Source organism: Lepus europaeus, chromosome 8 (genome assembly GCF_033115175.1).
Source record: "Lepus europaeus isolate LE1 chromosome 8, mLepTim1.pri, whole genome shotgun sequence".
Classification (NCBI taxonomy): Eukaryota; Metazoa; Chordata; class Mammalia; order Lagomorpha; family Leporidae; genus Lepus; species Lepus europaeus.
Genome location: NC_084834.1, coordinates 89617088 through 89634493, shown reverse-complemented (window position 1 = coordinate 89634493; position 17406 = coordinate 89617088). Strand labels below are relative to the sequence as shown.

General features: G+C 40.2%; 1 protein-coding gene across 2 annotated transcripts in view; it reads left to right on the top strand.

Annotated features, from left to right (window-relative positions):
• Positions 1-17406, top strand: part of PKD2 (polycystin 2, transient receptor potential cation channel) — a 58970-nt gene that overhangs the window by 34456 nt on the left and 7108 nt on the right. For both annotated transcript variants that reach the window (XM_062199887.1, XM_062199884.1), the window contains exons 7-12: positions 4338-4505; positions 6430-6611; positions 7698-7818; positions 11089-11187; positions 14885-15006; positions 15931-16048. In XM_062199887.1, coding sequence (XP_062055871.1) covers positions 4338-4505; positions 6430-6611; positions 7698-7818; positions 11089-11187; positions 14885-15006; positions 15931-16048 — 810 coding nt within the window. The remainder of the gene's footprint in view (positions 1-4337; positions 4506-6429; positions 6612-7697; positions 7819-11088; positions 11188-14884; positions 15007-15930; positions 16049-17406) is intronic.

Sequence of the window (17406 nt, the reverse complement as noted above, 5' to 3'; positions counted from 1 at the left end):
CTGCAGCTTGAAATTTTCTGTGAATAATTCAGAGTACAAAATTGGAGTTGTGTCTGTGTAGGTTTTCAGTATGAGGTACAGGAAATCATCTGGCAGAGTCCTGAGATAGTTAAGACTGCAGCACTTGGTAGATGCGGTGCCTATCCTGGACGCTATTATAGCTCCGGTTTTCCACTCATCTTATTCATTAATTAATTAAGCATCATTTCAGTCACTTCTGGAGGCCTCCATATAAACATGAATTTGTACAAACCTTTCTCCCTTTAGCAATGGCTACTCACCTTTGGCCAAGCCCTGCTGTACATTTAAGCATATAACACCACACTCAATTTTTATGTGCTTTAAAGTGCTGTGTGACATTGCTGGATCATGTGTTATTCTATGTGAATCCTTCCCACTATCCTATGAGACACGATCTTTCAAAAATCTCAACAATGACACCTTATCCTATTAGCATTCTGTCTTTCCTTAGCCTTCTTCATGAAAAAAAAAAAAAAATTCTTCTTGTCTCTCTGTCCCTAAAAATCAGTTTGTGTTTTGTGAAGCATTGGCATCAAGTCTTTGCCCAATCATTTCCTACTGGAATTAACAAAATATAGAAAGTAAAATGTTCATGTGTGAGTGAAAGAACACATAAGTGGTTAAAAAGAACTACCAGTACCCTTCTTGTGTGGCAATAACAATGCTACCACTGATAACAATAGTAATAGCTAACACTTTAGAAGCTATTATGTGTTAGTCACAGCCCCAAGTGCTTTGCATATACAGAAGCCCATGTAAGAAGACATTGACCCTCTTAACCATTCTGCCACTGCCTCTCAAATTATGTACATGTGTTCTCCAGAAAGAGCTTCTACTCAGAAAAGTACCTGTGGAACCCATCAGACCCTGGCGCTTTCAGACTTGCCATTCAACACAATGGCTGTGTGGCATCACATCAAGGCAGCTCCTTGATTTTCAAATGTTTAAGGAGCAGAGTTACAAAGTAATTTCAGTATGTAAAGAGGTAGGAAAGGCAGTAACACTGGACATAGTTTTTCAAAATATTTTTGTACTTAGTGATGGCAAAGTACAATTTCTGTAGTTGAACATTAATCTAGAACATAATTTGATTTGGAACTCTGATGGATGTAAACTCTGCTTTTTTTACTTATGCGATTCACTTATATTGAATTCATTAAGAATAATGATAAAAATATGAGTGTGATATTATGCTAATAACAGGCTTCTCCTTTTTTTGCCAAATATTTCAGTATCAACCAAAGACTAATCAGTAGTATTTAACTCCTTGATCTTGCAACCTATCAGTGAGAACGTTGACTATATACCCTAATGAATTTATTTATAAACCGTATGTGTATGTGTTTGTTGGTTTAACAGGTAAATCTGAAACATAAGATTAAAGTGTATAAAAATAAGTACTAATAAAATTATAAGTCATTCTAGAAGTTTTAATGCCTTCTTCCCACACCCCAGTGAACTACCTGACACCCCATTGGAGACCACAGGGAAAATAGCCGATGATGTCATGAAAATTGAAGAGTGTTTATTTGGCTCAGCAGCCACAGCATTTTGCAAGCATTTCTTTGAAAACTTGCTTCACTGTGCTCCTTGTTTTGTTTTAACTCTTAGTACTGACAAGACAACAATCGGACAGTGTATTTTTATCAAGAGCAAGGAGGGGCTCCTGGAGTCCCAATTCTCCTGTGAAAGGTTTTCTGAACAAGGAGAAGGACGGGCTCACCTACTCACCCCCAAAGCCGGTCCTGTGCCCCAGGGGCCCTTTAAACCTATAAGAGCCGAGGCATTTGTCTCATCTGGCCTACATTTGCTTCTTTCCACCTGAAACCTGAAAAGAAACTACATTCCAAATGTAAATATTTCATCTTTAAATCCTTTGAGGTTCTGTCCAATATATTCCAATGCTGTGAAGTCTACAGACTTCCATTAATCGGCTTTTTGTCCTCAGCCACAGTCTTTCAAAACTAGTGGAATTAATAGAAGAACACTCTCAGCAAGTCTAAACTTAAATAATGCTGTTGATCGCCAACTTCCATACGATGGAAATGACTCAGCCGTTCACTCAGTGAATGTTTTCTGAGCATCTGCAATGAACTTGGCTCTGATCTAGGTTTTGGGAATATAGGAATGCATGAAGTAACCAAAATTCTTGCCCTAAAAAGCTTATGTCTTGTACAGAGAGAGAGTTCTGTTGTAGCTAGGGGTGAGAATCTCAAAGAAAAATCAGGATTCAACAGCTTGAATGCTCACAACATCTCTTTCATCTTCTCTTTTCTCTCATTTTCTGTTTGGAGGAAGATTCTCAGGGAAATGTAGTGAACTTGCATTAATGCTGTTCCAAATGTTCCATATTTGTATAAACATTTGTCCTGTGCAGAGTGAAAACAACCGGACGAGATAACAAATTGTACCTATGAGAGTTGGGCAAAGGTTGTTACTGAAGTCACTTCATCAGCCTGGCATCTTCAGCCCCCTTGGCTAAATCTATGTAGAAAAACATGTTTGGTGTAGCCCAGAGAGTCACAGAAATTATCCCAGCATAGAAATACAGTATGGCCTCTTTAAATCTTTCATAGAAAAGGCAGATGGTAAGGTTATCATTTTAGCTGTGATTCCCAGCCACACAGGTCATTTCTGTGGCAGTTGCCTGGGGTGCAGGTCTGGCCTGCAGTCTTTGGCCATCATCCAAGGGCAGAGAGACGCAGTAGGCTGCAAAGGTCAGAGCACCTGTTACAGGCCACCTTCTGCAGATTCCCATCTCACTTGGGAGCAAGGTTATGATTAACCGCCAGACTGTCTACACATGTCCCTTAATTCAGTAACAATCCGCTAAAGGGGCTGGTGTGCCCTTGGATCTGGTTGCATAGCCCAGGACCAAAGAAATGTGAGAAGTTGTGTGGTCGTGAGTTAGGGGACATGTATTACTTAGTTGTTGCATTTATCTGATCTTCACTAGAGTATAAGTTTCTTTTTGTTTTAATTCAGTTATTTTTATTGTATCCACAGAGTTACACAATTATCAACATAATCTAATTTCATAATATTTTTGTTACCTCCCCCCAAGAGAAACTTTCCAACATTAGCAGCCATTCCCAATCGCCCTCTTCTCCCAGCCCTGGAAATCACTGACCTACTTTCTGTCTTGGGATTTGCCTGCTCTGGACATTTCAGATAAATGAAAGCATGCGCTAGGTGACATTTTCTGTCTGTCTTCTTTCACTTAGCATCATGCTTTCAGGGTTCATCCAAACCGGGATCTGAATCAGTGTTTCTTTTGATGACCAAATTATATTCCATTGTACAAATAGACTATTTTTTGTTCATTCATTCATTCATTCATCAGTTGACAGGCATTTGGACTGTTCCCACTTCTTGATCATTAGGAATAAAGCAGTTTCCTTTTTGTTGGTTATATACCTAGAAGTGGAATCACCGAGTCACATGTTAGCTCCATGTTGGACCTTTGGAAGAACTCCAAACTGTTTTTCAAAATAGCTGCACCATTTTCCACTCCCATCAGCAAAACACAAGGAGTCCAGTTTCTCCTCATCTTCAACACTATTTTCCATTGATTTGGTCATAGCCATCAAAGTAGATATGAAGTGGCATCTCATCATGGTTTCTATTTGCATTTCCCTAATGAACAATGAAGTTAATCATTTTTCATCTGCGAATGGGTCATTTGCATGTAGATTTTTATTTTTTAAAGATTTATTTTATTTATTTGAAAGTAAGAGTGACAGAGAGAAAGGGGGGGAGAGGGTCCATCCACTGGTGACAAGTTTCTTGAAGGCAGGCTTTGTCCAAATTGCTCGTGTTTATCCCTCCTAGCCCCCCCCCCACACACACACAGTGCTGTGTCCCATAGATATCAACAGAGGAGTTGTAGGGCAGAAGAAAACATAAATGGCTGTAAATCAGAGAATGAATAGAAACTAGAAAAAAAATGTTTACTTTTAAAAACCGTGAACAAAGACAGAAAACAAGATGAGGTCAAGAAAGCTAAAGAGTGGACAATGATATTAAATAAGTGTGGCAGAAAAAACTGCTTGAGTTTGAGTGTTACAGCATCATCCCTTGTGAACATGGATGTGGGTGTGTGTACGTGCATGTTTGTGCACACACATGCATGCATGCATTCACTGGATTTGCTAACAAAGCAGGGGACATGTTCTTTTACTGAGTGAGTAGTTTTTGTGAATGCCATTGGATAAGTGAGTTTTAGAGTTCATGGTGAACCAAATAAAGTAGTCATTTTAAAGTAAATTCCATATTGCTGAAACACTGTATTCAAACAGAGATCTTTTCTTTTCCAGCTATCGGTGGTAGCTATAGGAATTAACATATACAGAACATCCAATGTGGAGGCCCTGCTGCAGTTTCTGGAGGATCAAAATACTTTCCCCAACTTTGAGCATCTGGCATACTGGGAAATACAGTTCAACAACATAGCTGCTGTCGTAGTATTTTTTGTCTGGATTAAGGTAACTTACAGATGTCATGTTCTGGATTTGTTATTTTTTTTCTCTCTTTGTATTACCATGAGTCACATAAAACATTGTAGGACTTGAATTTGCTTTTGTAGCAAATGTGTGTCAGCTGAGCCTAGAGTCCCAGGCTACTCTGAAACAGCGGCAGGTGCCACTGTCACCTGATAGGGGGTGACCAGATGAAGGAAAGGGAGCTAGAGAGAAGGGGCGGGATCTCCTGGAGGAGAGGAAGAGATGCTGTGCTTGCTAGAAAGATGCCTCTTTCCAGGTGAGACTGAGGGAAGCTTTACCTAGGACTGAGGTTGGGACAGACTTCTGTGGGTAGTCTCTTACTCATTTCCTTCTTTTCCCAGGACATGTTGTTTGTATCCATGTGTGTGAAAGGCTGGGACATTCGTACACAATGAGCCTCAATTCTGGAGGTGCAGGACTATAGTAATTCTGGGGCAGCTGACAGCCGCTCAGCCTATTCTATGATTATGCCATTCAGACAGTAGCTGCCAGCCACTTGCAATAATTGAAATTTAAGGTTACATTCAATTAAAACTTTAGTTGCCCAATCCCATCAGCCATATTTTAAGTGCTCAGTGTCCATGTAGCTAGTGACTAATGTATTAGACAATGGAACTATAGAATATTTCCATCAGCACAGAAAGTTCTTTGGAGCAGCACTGTTCTAGAAAGTGCTTTCCTGACTTAATATTTGTTCCTGGAAGGCCTGAGGTTTCTGAAAGGGCCTAGACCTTATCCTGTGCCTCTCATGTTGTTTATCCAGCGAGGTGCTTATTCAAGAGATGCTATCACTAAACACATCAAGCCTTCAGCATATAACAGTAATAACAATCAAAATCTCAAATGAATAGGACTTCTGTTTAGTCATGTTGTAACAACCACCCTCAATTTTTTTTTCATTGTGGCCAGAGACAATTTATAAGAATAATCTAGATGGGAACGGTTTTGTGGCGTAGCAGGTTAGGCTGCCGCCTGCATAGCCAGCACCCCATATTGGCACCTGTTTGAGTCCTAGCTGCTGTGCTTCTGATCCAACTCCCTGCTAATGCCCCTGGAAAGGCAGCAGATGGTGACCCAAGTGCTTAGGACACTGCACCCACATGGGAGACCTTGTTGGGACTGCTGGTTTCAGCCTGGCAAAGTCCTGGCTGTCGCAGCCACTTTAACAGTGAGCTAACAGATGGAAAATCTGTTATCTCCTTCTCCCTCTGTAACTCTGCCTTTCAAATGCATCTTAAAACTCTAGAAATTTTCATTAGGTAAAATTATAGAAATCCTCCAACATGTGACTCAGGCTGTTGTGTTTAGTGTTTTGTTTGGAGATATCTTGCCCCAGAAACTTTGCAATTAAGTCCTTTGAGGCAGAGATTGTGACTTGACTTCTAAGATCCCCATGTGCTCTTCCACCAGGATGTTTACCTAGAGCCGTGTCACATGTGACAGAATTCCATTGCTTTCCAGAGCTAAAGAAAAGTGCATTGTATGGCCGGCGCCGTGGCTCAACAGGCTAATCCTCCGCCTTGCGGCGCCGGCACACCGGGTTCTAGTCCCGGTCGGGGCACCGATCCTGTCCCGGTTGCCCCTCTTCCAGGCCAGCTCTCTGCTGTGGCCAGGGAGTGCAGTGGAGGATGGCCCAAGTGTTTGGGCTCTGCACCCCATGGGAGACCAGGATAAACACCTGGCTCCTGCCATCGGAACAGCGCGGTGTGCCGGCCGCAGCGCGCTACCGCGGCGGCCATTGGAGGGTGAACCAACGGCAAAAGGAAGACCTTTCTCTCTGTCTCTCTCTCACTGTCCACTCTGCCTGTCAAAAAGAAAAAAAAAAAAAAAAAGAAAAGTGCATTGTATGTGTAGACTACATTTTGTGAATTGCTTCACATGCTGATGTCCTTCCTGTCTTTCACAGCTCTTCAAATTCATCAATTTTAACAGGACCATGAGCCAGCTCTCCACAACTATGTCTCGGTGTGCCAAAGACCTCTTCGGCTTTGCTATTATGTTCTTCATTATTTTCTTGGCATATGCTCAGTTAGCTTACCTTGTCTTTGGCACTCAGGTTGATGACTTCAGTACTTTTCAGGAGTGTATGTAAGTATCTATGGAATTAAGAAGAAAAACTTGGTCACAGATGTCACTGCTTTCTTAAGGATAAAGAAATCTTCAGGGTTGCTATTGAACACCAAGAATTTAAAAGTAGTTATTGACAATAGAAATGAGTTACCTTTTCCAGAAACATTGACCCACCAGTCCAAAGACATACATTTAGAAATGCCGATGCTTAAGACAGCAGTCCCAGTGTCATAAGATACAGAACATCCATACCCAACCAACAGTATTACAAAGGCCATGGTCATCTTATTGCCAGATGCAGATGGTAGCTTTGGAAAAACCATTTGCCTATACTTTCATTCACATTGAATATCATTACATACATTTTGAACTTCAGCTTATTTCCTAAGGGGAAAAAAATATATTTCTTGTTCCAGGAGAAACTCAGACCACTACTGGAATTTTCAGTCTTTTTCCAAAGTTGCCAAATATAAAATTCAAAACAAAACAGAACGGAAAAATAGCCAGTCTCAGATTTCCATGCAACTGAGAAAGGAGTTAGGAAAGGAGAAGATCATGGAAATGAAAACTGATAGAATTTTGGCACAGGGGTCACTAGTTAATGCTGTTTGATGCAAATGAGGAATGGAAATTATTTTACTGACAAAGGCCCAAGACTAGGAACATTCAGCCACTTGAATCCCACTCCAGGTACATGTAAGAATATTGGGTCTTTGAACACATATGATATTGTTTCTCTTAAGTTTTTTTTTTTTTCTTTAAAGATTTTAACTTAAGACCTTTGTGAAGATTTCAGGTTATCATCTCTTCTCAAGATTAGGAAGTTTTTCAGCCAGTTGCTTTATAAGTCATTTAATGATTATCATATTTTCTTTTTAACCAAATGGAAATAACATACATAATAGGAAAACATATTAAGATTCTTTCAGAAGGCTCCAATAGATGGTCTATATAGCAATAGTTCTCTGGAGGGGTTGGCGTTCTGTTATTTGGCAGCTATCTAACAGCTAAAAAGTTCCAAAAATGTGAAATCATCTTTAAGAAGAGTTACATCAGCTGCAGGACATTCTTAGTTTTTGTGTTGTGTTTTGTTTTGTTTTATAGCTTTACTCAGTTCCGTATCATTTTGGGCGATATCAACTTTGCAGAGATTGAGGAAGCTAATCGAGTTTTGGGACCACTTTATTTCACTACCTTTGTGTTCTTTATGTTCTTCATTCTTTTGGTATGTACATTTTTGTTCATAGTGAGGGGACTTAACCGTTCCATGTTCATAGATCACCTTTTCTGTTTTCTCTAACATCCTACTCCATATATTTTAAATAAAGACCCAAGAAGTAGAAAAAAATGGATGTGAGAAAACTTGTTTTATTTTACATTGTATTGCTAAGCAGTGTTAAAAGTCTTTTCAGTGGGCTTTCTTTTTGCCATATATGTGTCTATACAATGCAAAAACAAAAAGTAGGTCAAGTACAAATTTATAGTTACCCGAAATAGTGCTTTTCTCAAAAGTCAGATATGCTCACATGCTTTTCTCCTTCAGCACACGTGTCAGCATTTTCATTCGTTGCTAGCATGACTCGGCAGTTTTCTGCTTCTTCTTTTCTCTTTAGAAAACAGGAACTAACAAAGTCAGCTGAGGTCCAGGATGTCCAGAGTAGTGTTTAAGTGGATGCTTTACATGTCAAAGTGAATGCTCTAACTTAGGCATAGTTCACACATCGAGAGACTGCCTACATAGAATACTCAAATATTAACTCTACAAACCTAACTGAATGGAAGTTGCTTTAAAAATTATTTTATAAAAATTCATTTACTCTCAATTTGGTAAAAATTAACATCTTTTGCTCTAAGTGATCTGAGTTTTTTTAAAGATGTTTGTTCTTTGTCTTAGCATTCATATGTTCATCTGTACACTCAGGTGGTATTAAATTAAGTTACCTTAACTTAGGCGGTGATTTTCATTTATACACTCACATTTACAACTTTCTTCATGTGAACTGTCATCTGAAGAAAATAACAAAATTGTTTCCATTTTCAATAAATTCTCCAAAGAACATGTGTAATAGGTGAAGTAAATAATCACATTTTCAGTTATCCAGTGTCATCTTACCAAAATCAGTCCAGGTATTTTTGGTTGATGTAAGGTGTTCACTGATTATTACCTATCCTTTAATAGAAAAGTGAAAGGGTCATGAATAGCACACGTGTCCATTTGAGTCTTGCTGTGTGCAAGTATCATTGCTACACTTTTTATTAGATTGATTTTATTTATTTAAAAGGCAGAGTTACAGAGAGAGGAAGAGAGAGGTCTTCTGTCCACGGGTTCACTCCTCAAATGGCCACAACAGCCAGGGCTGGGCCAGACGGAAGCCAGGAGCCAGGAGCTTCCTCTGGGCCTCCCATGTGGGTGCCAGGGCCCAGGCCATCCACCATTGCTTTCCCAGGCAGGGAAAGCAGGGAGCTGGATAGGAAGGAGCTGCCAGGACTTGAACCAGTGTATCGTGGCTGTTTTTTAAATTTAAGCCTCTCACACTTGAAGAAGAAAATTGGAAAATAAAAGCAAACCTTTGTTCCTCACTAACATGGGTAGGAGTTTGGATTCCCAAGCATCCATATCTCTACCAAGAAAACCAAAACCAGGAATTTAGAGTTCTGCAGCTTGACCCTTCAGCTGATCTCAGGACACCTGGTTTTCATAGTATATCTGTGTGTCAAATAAGGGTTATAACTTGGCCATGTGAAATACTCAAATTCAAAAGAAGCCATTGGTGGGAGTGGTTCAATTGAGCCTGGAAGCTCCCTCCCCTTCTCCCCCCATCAGGGAAGGACCTCCCACTGTAAATGGCCATCTGCATTAAGTGACCCCTGTGAGACAGGAAGCAGGGAGGGGCGGGTGCACTTCCTCTCCTCATCCCCTCAGGAGTCTTTCTTAGCTGGTATCTATTTTTCAGCACCTCCTCAGGGGACCCACTCCTTAATCCATTTCTAGGAAGACATTCGCAGGCATTAGTTCACAGTCATTTGGAAACAAAAATACAAGAGATGCCTGGGCTGGAAGGAAGAAGGTGGAAGATGTTACTCCACCCTGCCCTGATAAATATCCACCCCTGGAATTGAATTTTTATCCAGGAACTCGTATGTGTTCTATATTCTCTTCTCACTTGTTCCATAGAATCTTATAAAATATTCTTCCTTTACGGAGAGACATTTAGTAGCCTATTAAAATAAGAGTCCTTATTTGTTCATTCTTCAGTTATGTAATATATGCTGAGCCACTGTATTTCAGTCCATGTACTTTTGGAAGATCTCTCATATGCATAGATTCAAAATTTATTTGCACCAAAATAAACTCACCATTTAATTCCATTTGTATGACCTTGGGAAGTTTCCTTGTATACACACAGTCCAGCATTTGTTGTAGAATTCTGTGCTGTGAGGCGGTGTGTTGAATACTGAGGATACCATGGTAAGGAAAGCAGAGGCCCTGCCCTGATGATGCTTCCATGGACTTGTGGGGAAAACAGACATAATCAAATACACCACAACGTAGTTACAAACCTCAGTTATGTGCCCCAAAGGAAAAACAAAGGAAGCACATGTGAAAGACAGGCCTGAAGATCTATTGGAGTGCAGTGCTTTCAGAAAGCCTGTTAGAAACACAAACCATTTCTACTGGGGAAGGGGAGAGTATAGAAAATAGACTAAGCTTTCCTGGGCAATAATGTAATAAGTTACATAGCCCTTACCCTGCCTTGGGCTTCTGCTAAGCACTTTCTATACATTACCCGGTTGACTCTCACAACAGATCTCTAAGGGAGCTACAGTTTTGCCATTTTACAAATGCAGCAACACATACATCAATCTTTCACATGAGGCTTAGAAAAATTAAACAGGGTAGTCTCAGCCCAAGTTTGCTTGAGTCCAAAGTCTACATTTTTTCTACAGAGCTTGTCTTTCCTGTCTTCCAGCCAAGCCTAATGTCCTGCCATTTGCAGAGGTCTTTTTAGCTCTTCAATATATGTTCTATACATCTCAGATACGGTTGTAAAACAGAATTTGAATAAGCATAGACTTATGCTTGTCTGTGTTCACTTTTAAAATGCAAAGAATTGTTTTAGATCTTTATACCCATAGTAAATTATGCAAACCTTTTTATTCATAGAAAACATAGAGGAGTAAAAAATAATAAAATAATCCTGCTATGCATAGGTAAATACATTAGTACTTTGTCACATTACATTCTTGTCTGATTTTGCAATATATATCAAAACACCTGGTTTTGTAAGTCAGAATATATATTATGTTTTCCCTGTGGTATGACTTAATGGGAAAAACAACTTTTCAAGAAATGTAGTAGCAAAACTATTAACTTGTGATTTCAAAAAGCACTCAGATTGGGGGAAAAAGATAAATAAAAAGGTATGTGTTGATGTTTGTAAAATGTATTTTGATTTCTTCCTTTAATCTCTACCTTCCTTTGACTTACAAACAGAATATGTTTTTGGCCATCATCAATGATACTTACTCTGAAGTGAAATCTGACTTAGCTCAGCAGAAAGCTGAAATGGAACTGTCCGATCTTATCAGAAAGGTAAGAAAAACGATGTCTCAGAATAGTTTCCTACATGACATGAGCATTATTTCAAGATGTCAAAAGTAGTATTTCCAAATCAACATTGAACCACTCAAATTGATTAAAGTAAAAAGATTGCTTTGTTTCAGGAATAATTTAAGTGTTCTGTGTCTTGGAGGCTTGGTAAGTGTACTGCCAGCTTGGACTTGGATTCTGGGAGTCCTCACATACCCTGGAATGAAATTCCCAGTGATCTTTTTGACTCCTAGAAGCTACTGGGCTGTTGATTTTACCTCCGTGCTTTGTTGACACCTCCGTGTAGTTGGCTCCCACTTGGAAATGCAAAGTTTAAAATAAACTGGAGAGGAAGATTGTATAAGTAGTTCCCACCTCCGCTATGTCAGTTACAACTTCAAAAAGAAAAGAGAGGCTTCAGCAGAAATGCTTGGTGTTTGACCCTTTGCCCTCAACCTTCCAGGGTGGTTTTTAAAAATATTCAAAGGAAAAGATGCATTGTTTCAGGCCATCGCCTGGGGGCCTGGGAACTTTCCTTGGGTACCTTCTCAGGACCTGCTTAAGTTGGACAGGAGGGCAGGACTGGGAAAGTTGTGCATATTCTTCTTCTCATGGTGACTTCTTTGTTTGGTTTAAGGTATAAAACTTAACACAACAACAAGTAATTACATTTAAAGTGTGCGGCTTGTTCTCTAATGTTGTTTGCTGAGATAGACTGGGTCTTTCACTGTAGTGTTTGTCTTTGGCTCAAGCCATGTTGCCCGTGGATTTTATTCATCAGAAAACTTCAGCTTCTCAAAGCAAAGGCAGCTGGATGCGACCAAAGAGTCATGTTATCCTGAATTCCACGTAACAGTGATGACATCATAGCAGCTCCCCACAGTGCATTATAAGCCCTTCTCACTTGGCGCCGTTCTTTACCAGGGTGCAGTTAAGTAACACCAGGCCCTTAACACAGAGTTCGGTTCCATTATCAGTATACACTAATTGTGAGTACTGAGTACTGAACTGCACTGCCAGCTGTTGGGGCCCAGATCGTTACCTAGGTAACTGACACGCGTGACGCTCAGTGACCAATCATGACTTGAGTTTCAGTCTGTTGCCGATTAGTCACTGAACATCTACTCTTGGGTTCACATACAAAGCACATGTTGTTGTTTCCTTGACTCCCTGTAATAAATCTGTGTGACATTTGCAAAACAGTACATGATTTAAAAAAAAAAAAAAGAGTAGGCAGCCAGCAAGGAACAAGAAAGAAATGAAATTATGACACTGGAAACAGCGTACTGGATTAATCAAAGGAGTAGTTGGCCATGGAAATATTGACACAAATATCCATTTGAGAGATGCAGCACTGCAGCTGGGAAGACATAGTGAAAGCAAATTGATCGACATAGATGAGGAAAGTCGTTATAAAGGAAAGGATGGAGATGTCTTGAAGGAAGTGCCACCTGCAAAAACTTCACAGTGGAGGAACTCTTTTATGAGAGCTCTTTTGTGAAATTAACAGTGCAAAAAAATATATTGGAAGTGGACCCTTTATAAAGGAGTTTGACAAGTGATGCGCATAAAAGGCCTCCCAGTCCGTATCCTAAGGTCTGCAGTGTGGTACGGCATGAGAACAGAAAAGCAAGCACTGGAGTCCTCTCCTTCCTGGTGTTCCTAATGTTGTAAATGTCAGTGTATTGCATACTAGCTCTAGGTTTAAATTGCTCTCTGCCTTTGTAGCTGACACAAAGGCAGTGGTTAATGTTTTGACAAAGTTCTAAAGGTCACAGAGCAATCATAATCTTCCCCAGGTGACTCAGACTGCCCTGCACTAGGCCAGCTTGAGGGGTGTGTTCACAGTCCTGCCCCAGCACGCAACACCCTGTCTGCCTGATAAATCCTCATCCGCATTTCACTGGGAATTTTTTAACGTACTTAACATATATCAGGACATTTCTGACAACAACATAATATTAGAAATATAAAATAGGGGCCAGGGCCGGCACCGTGTCTTAACAGGCTAATTCTCTGCCTTGCGGCGCCAGCACACCAGATTCTAGTCCCAGTTGGGGCGCCGGATTCTATCCCGGTTGCCCCTCTTCCAGGCCAGCTCTCTGCTATGGCCCGGGAAGGCAGTGGAGGATGGCCCAAGTCCTTGGGCCCTGCACCCCATGGGAGACCAGGAGAAGCACCTGGCTTCGGATCAGCGTGATGCGCTGGCCGCAGCAGCCATTGGAGGGTGAACCAACGGCAAAAAGGAAGACCTTTCTCTCTGTCTCTCTCTCTCTCTCACTATCCACCCTGCCTGTCAAAAAAAAAAAAAAAAAAAAAAAAAAATTAGGGGCCAGCATTGTGGATTAGTACCTGCAATGCCGGTATCCTATGGGCGCCAATTCATGTCCAGCTGCTCTCCTGATCAGCTCACTGCTAGTAGCCTGGGAAAGCACTGGAAGATGGCCCAAGTTCTTGGGCCCCTGCTACCCATGTAGGGAAACTTGAAAGAAGCTCCTGGCTCCTGGCTTCACCCTGATCCAGCCCTGTCTGTTACAGGCATCAGAGAAGTGAACCAGCAGAATCAAGATCTCTCTTTCCTTCTCTCTCTGTAACTTTGACTTTCAAATAAATACATCTTTTTAAAATATTAAAATAACTCATGACTCAGGTTTCATAGTATTTTTTTAGCTTTTATTTAATAAATATATTTTCCAAAGTACAACTTTTGGATTACAGCGTCTTTTTTCCCCCATAACCTCCCTCCCACCCACAACCATCCCATCTCCCACTCCCTCTCCCATCCCATTCACACCAAGATTCATTTTCAATTATCTTTATATACAGAAGTTCAGTTTAGTATATACTATAAAGATTTCAACAGTTTGCACGCACACAGAAACACAAAATGTAAAGTACTGTTTGAGTACTAGTTATGCCGTTAATTCACATAGTACAACACATTAAGGACAGAGATCTGACATGGCAGTAAGTGCACAGTGACTCCTGTTGTTGATTTAACAATTGACACTCCTGTTTATGGCATCAGTAATCACCCGAGGCTCTTGTCATAAGTTGCGAAAGCTATGGAAGCCTTTCTGAGTTCGCCAACTCCGATCTTATTTAGACAAGGTCATACTCAAAGTGGAAGTTCTCTCCTCCCTTCAGAGAAAGGTACCTCCTTATTTGATGGCCCATTCTTTCCGCTGGGATCTCATTCACAGAGATCTTTCATTTAGGTCATTTTTATTTTATTTTATTTTTTTTGCCAGAGTGTCTTGGCTTTCCATGCCTAAAATACTCTCATGGGCTTTTTAGCTGGATCCAAATGCCTTAAGGGCTGATTCTGAGGCCAGAATGCAGTTTAGGACATCTGCCATTCTGGTTTCATAATATTTTTAAGAACTGTTAGACATAACCAAATACTCTGGGGCAGCTATGGGATATGTAGTTGTTATCATTTCTGTCACATGAACATCTATGAGTAAGAGACCCTTAGTTCTTGATGTATTGAAAGACCCTGACTCTTTCCATATATATATAGCTCACCTGCAAGAGTTTTATGGAAAACTAAGGTACGTTTATTATTCATTCATTCGATACCTGCTTGCTGAGTGGCCAACTTACACCACGCTTTGTAGTATTACTATTGTAAACAAAAGGTAAAGAATGTGCAGAAGGAAAATTAATTATTTTTGTGTATTTTTTCCTCCTAATTTAGGGCTATCATAAAGCCTTGGTAAAACTGAAACTGAAAAAGAATACCGTGGATGACATTTCAGAGAGTCTGCGGCAAGGGGGGGGCAAGCTAAACTTTGACGAACTTCGACAAGATCTCAAAGGGTAAGAATCCCATTTCCTGAAGGCCAGGGAAATTCTTGCTGCTAAGGATAAATTGGAGATAAAGGAATGTCTGGCCCAAGGACTCACAGAGAGACATTCTTAGTTTTAGAAGAGGGTGTCTTTCTGGAACATTTTGTAAGGGGAGTGCTGGCTACTTAGAGGATGAAAATAATGATAGTGCTTATAAGCACTGTGAACCCTTTTGTATTTGAGGCATCCAAAATTCACGTGTTTGCTAGATTTTTCTCCTGAAATCCTGCTCTTTTTTTCTGTGCTGCATGCATTTACTGTTATTATTGATGTTGTAGAATGGCAGGGTTCAAGCGTCATTATATCTGTGCTCATTGTGAATCCCATAGCTTTTCTAGTTAGGAAAAAAATAGTCTCAAAAATACTCTGTCATTTTCTTGGTTAATATTTTACCCATTAATAGTATTTTAGAAACCTTTAGTCATTTTAGTAAGGTGTCTACAAAAATTTAAAACATTACATATTATATTTGAACTAATTAGTGAAGAGTAAGAAAAACAAACAAAAAAAACTTCCTTATTGAGGCTGTAGGTGTTCCATTAGCTAAATTTCAAAATTGTTGATCAGAGATAGGTTGAGACCTGACAGTACCCATTAAACTAGCTCCAGTGATGTGGAAAGGCACCCCGGAAGCATTGGAGGGCATGTGAGGGCATTTACACACCACGGCTATGGTTGTGATGTGCTCGTAGTTAAATACAGGTAGTGACACACCAACATTTGTGTTGCCCAATAATCTGGAGTTGTATCTAAAAAAAAAAAAAAAAAAGGAAGAGGAGTGCTGGCCCTCCCATTCAGTGATTTCCTCTTTTCCTTCTTCCATTTTGATGTCTCTGTGTTTGGTCTGGATTATATACAGGAACGAGTTCATCTGTATCCTCTCAATAATTTCAGGAAGGGCCATACTGATGCAGAGATCGAGGCAATATTCACAAAGTATGACCAAGATGGAGACCAAGAACTGACGGAGCACGAACACCAGCAGATGAGAGACGACTTGGAGAAAGAGAGGGTGGGTCTAGGTTAGGAAAAGGTGATTTGCCTCAGCCCCCACAGTGTGTCAAACCCTGTCTCTCTGGGGGGCTACTGAGACTCCTCTCTTTGTGTGTGTCTCTGTCTCTATGGTATATATATTAGTACCCCACTTATTCCATAAAGATACATTACACAATGCTCTATGAAGGTGCAATAAATTAGCATAAATATAAAAAGTCAAAGTTGGCCCTAAGCTTTCTAGTAATCAGTTGAAAAGAGAAGCTTGCTTAAGTTGTATAGTTCACAATGTCAGTGAGAGTGAGGGAGAGAACAAAGATTTATCAGGAAATATAAGATCAGTCTGGCTCATTAGTTGTTCTTTGTTATCAGTTATAGGCAAATAAAACTAACATTTGCCTTCCATTTGATTACTTACACAAAGTAGCTGCAGGTAAGTTGAAATGAACTTTTATAAACAGAATAATTACAAAGCTTTACCATTATAGCTTTCAAAAACGTGGTTTAACAAACTAAAAGATGCATGGTGGCTGAGAGACATACGGAGAATGCAGAAGAATATTGTACACAAAAACCGCTTTCCTATGGGAAGTCTAAAACAGCAGCTTCTAAAATGCTGTTCCAGAGAACAATGCTAGTAGGTGGCAAACTTTACCAGCCACAGTGAGATATGAACACACACACAATGAGTAAGCTCTTCATGAGGCCGTGTTTTGTCAAAAAAAAATTTTTTTAAGATTTTATTTATTTATTTGAGAGGTAGAGTTATGAGCAGAGAAGGAGAGACACAATGAAAAGTCTTTTATCTACTGGTTCACTCTCTAAATGGCCACAATGTCTGGAGCTGGGCCATTCTGAAGCCAGGAACCAGGAACTTCCTTCTGGCCTCCTGTGCAGGTACAAGGGTCCAGGTACTTGGGCCATGTTTCATTGTTTTCCCATGCCATAAGCAGAGAGCTGAATCAGAAGAGGAGCAGCCAGGACATGAACCGGTGCCCATGTGCAATGCTGGCACCACAGGCAAATGCTTAGACCCCTGTGCCACAGCACCAGCCCCCAAATTTTTATTCTGAAATTATTATAACCCTCCAGACTTTAGATCTCTTAAATATTATCTTTTACGAGACGAAAGTGAAAATGTAGTTCTTCACTTACATTTTTCTTGTTGTGTTTACAATGTTCTTGCTTGTCCAAACAAAAAGCTGGCAATTTCTTGCTCTTTGTTAAAATCTGTTTTGAGAATTTGTCAATCCTTGGAATTGAGAAGTGTGGGAAACCTGGTTGGTGTTGACCACAAAGAAATCCTAGGTAAATGGCAGATGCCCATTTCATATTGCCCCGACCCATGGCAAAACTCCTTGTGGTCTCAGTGCTCCT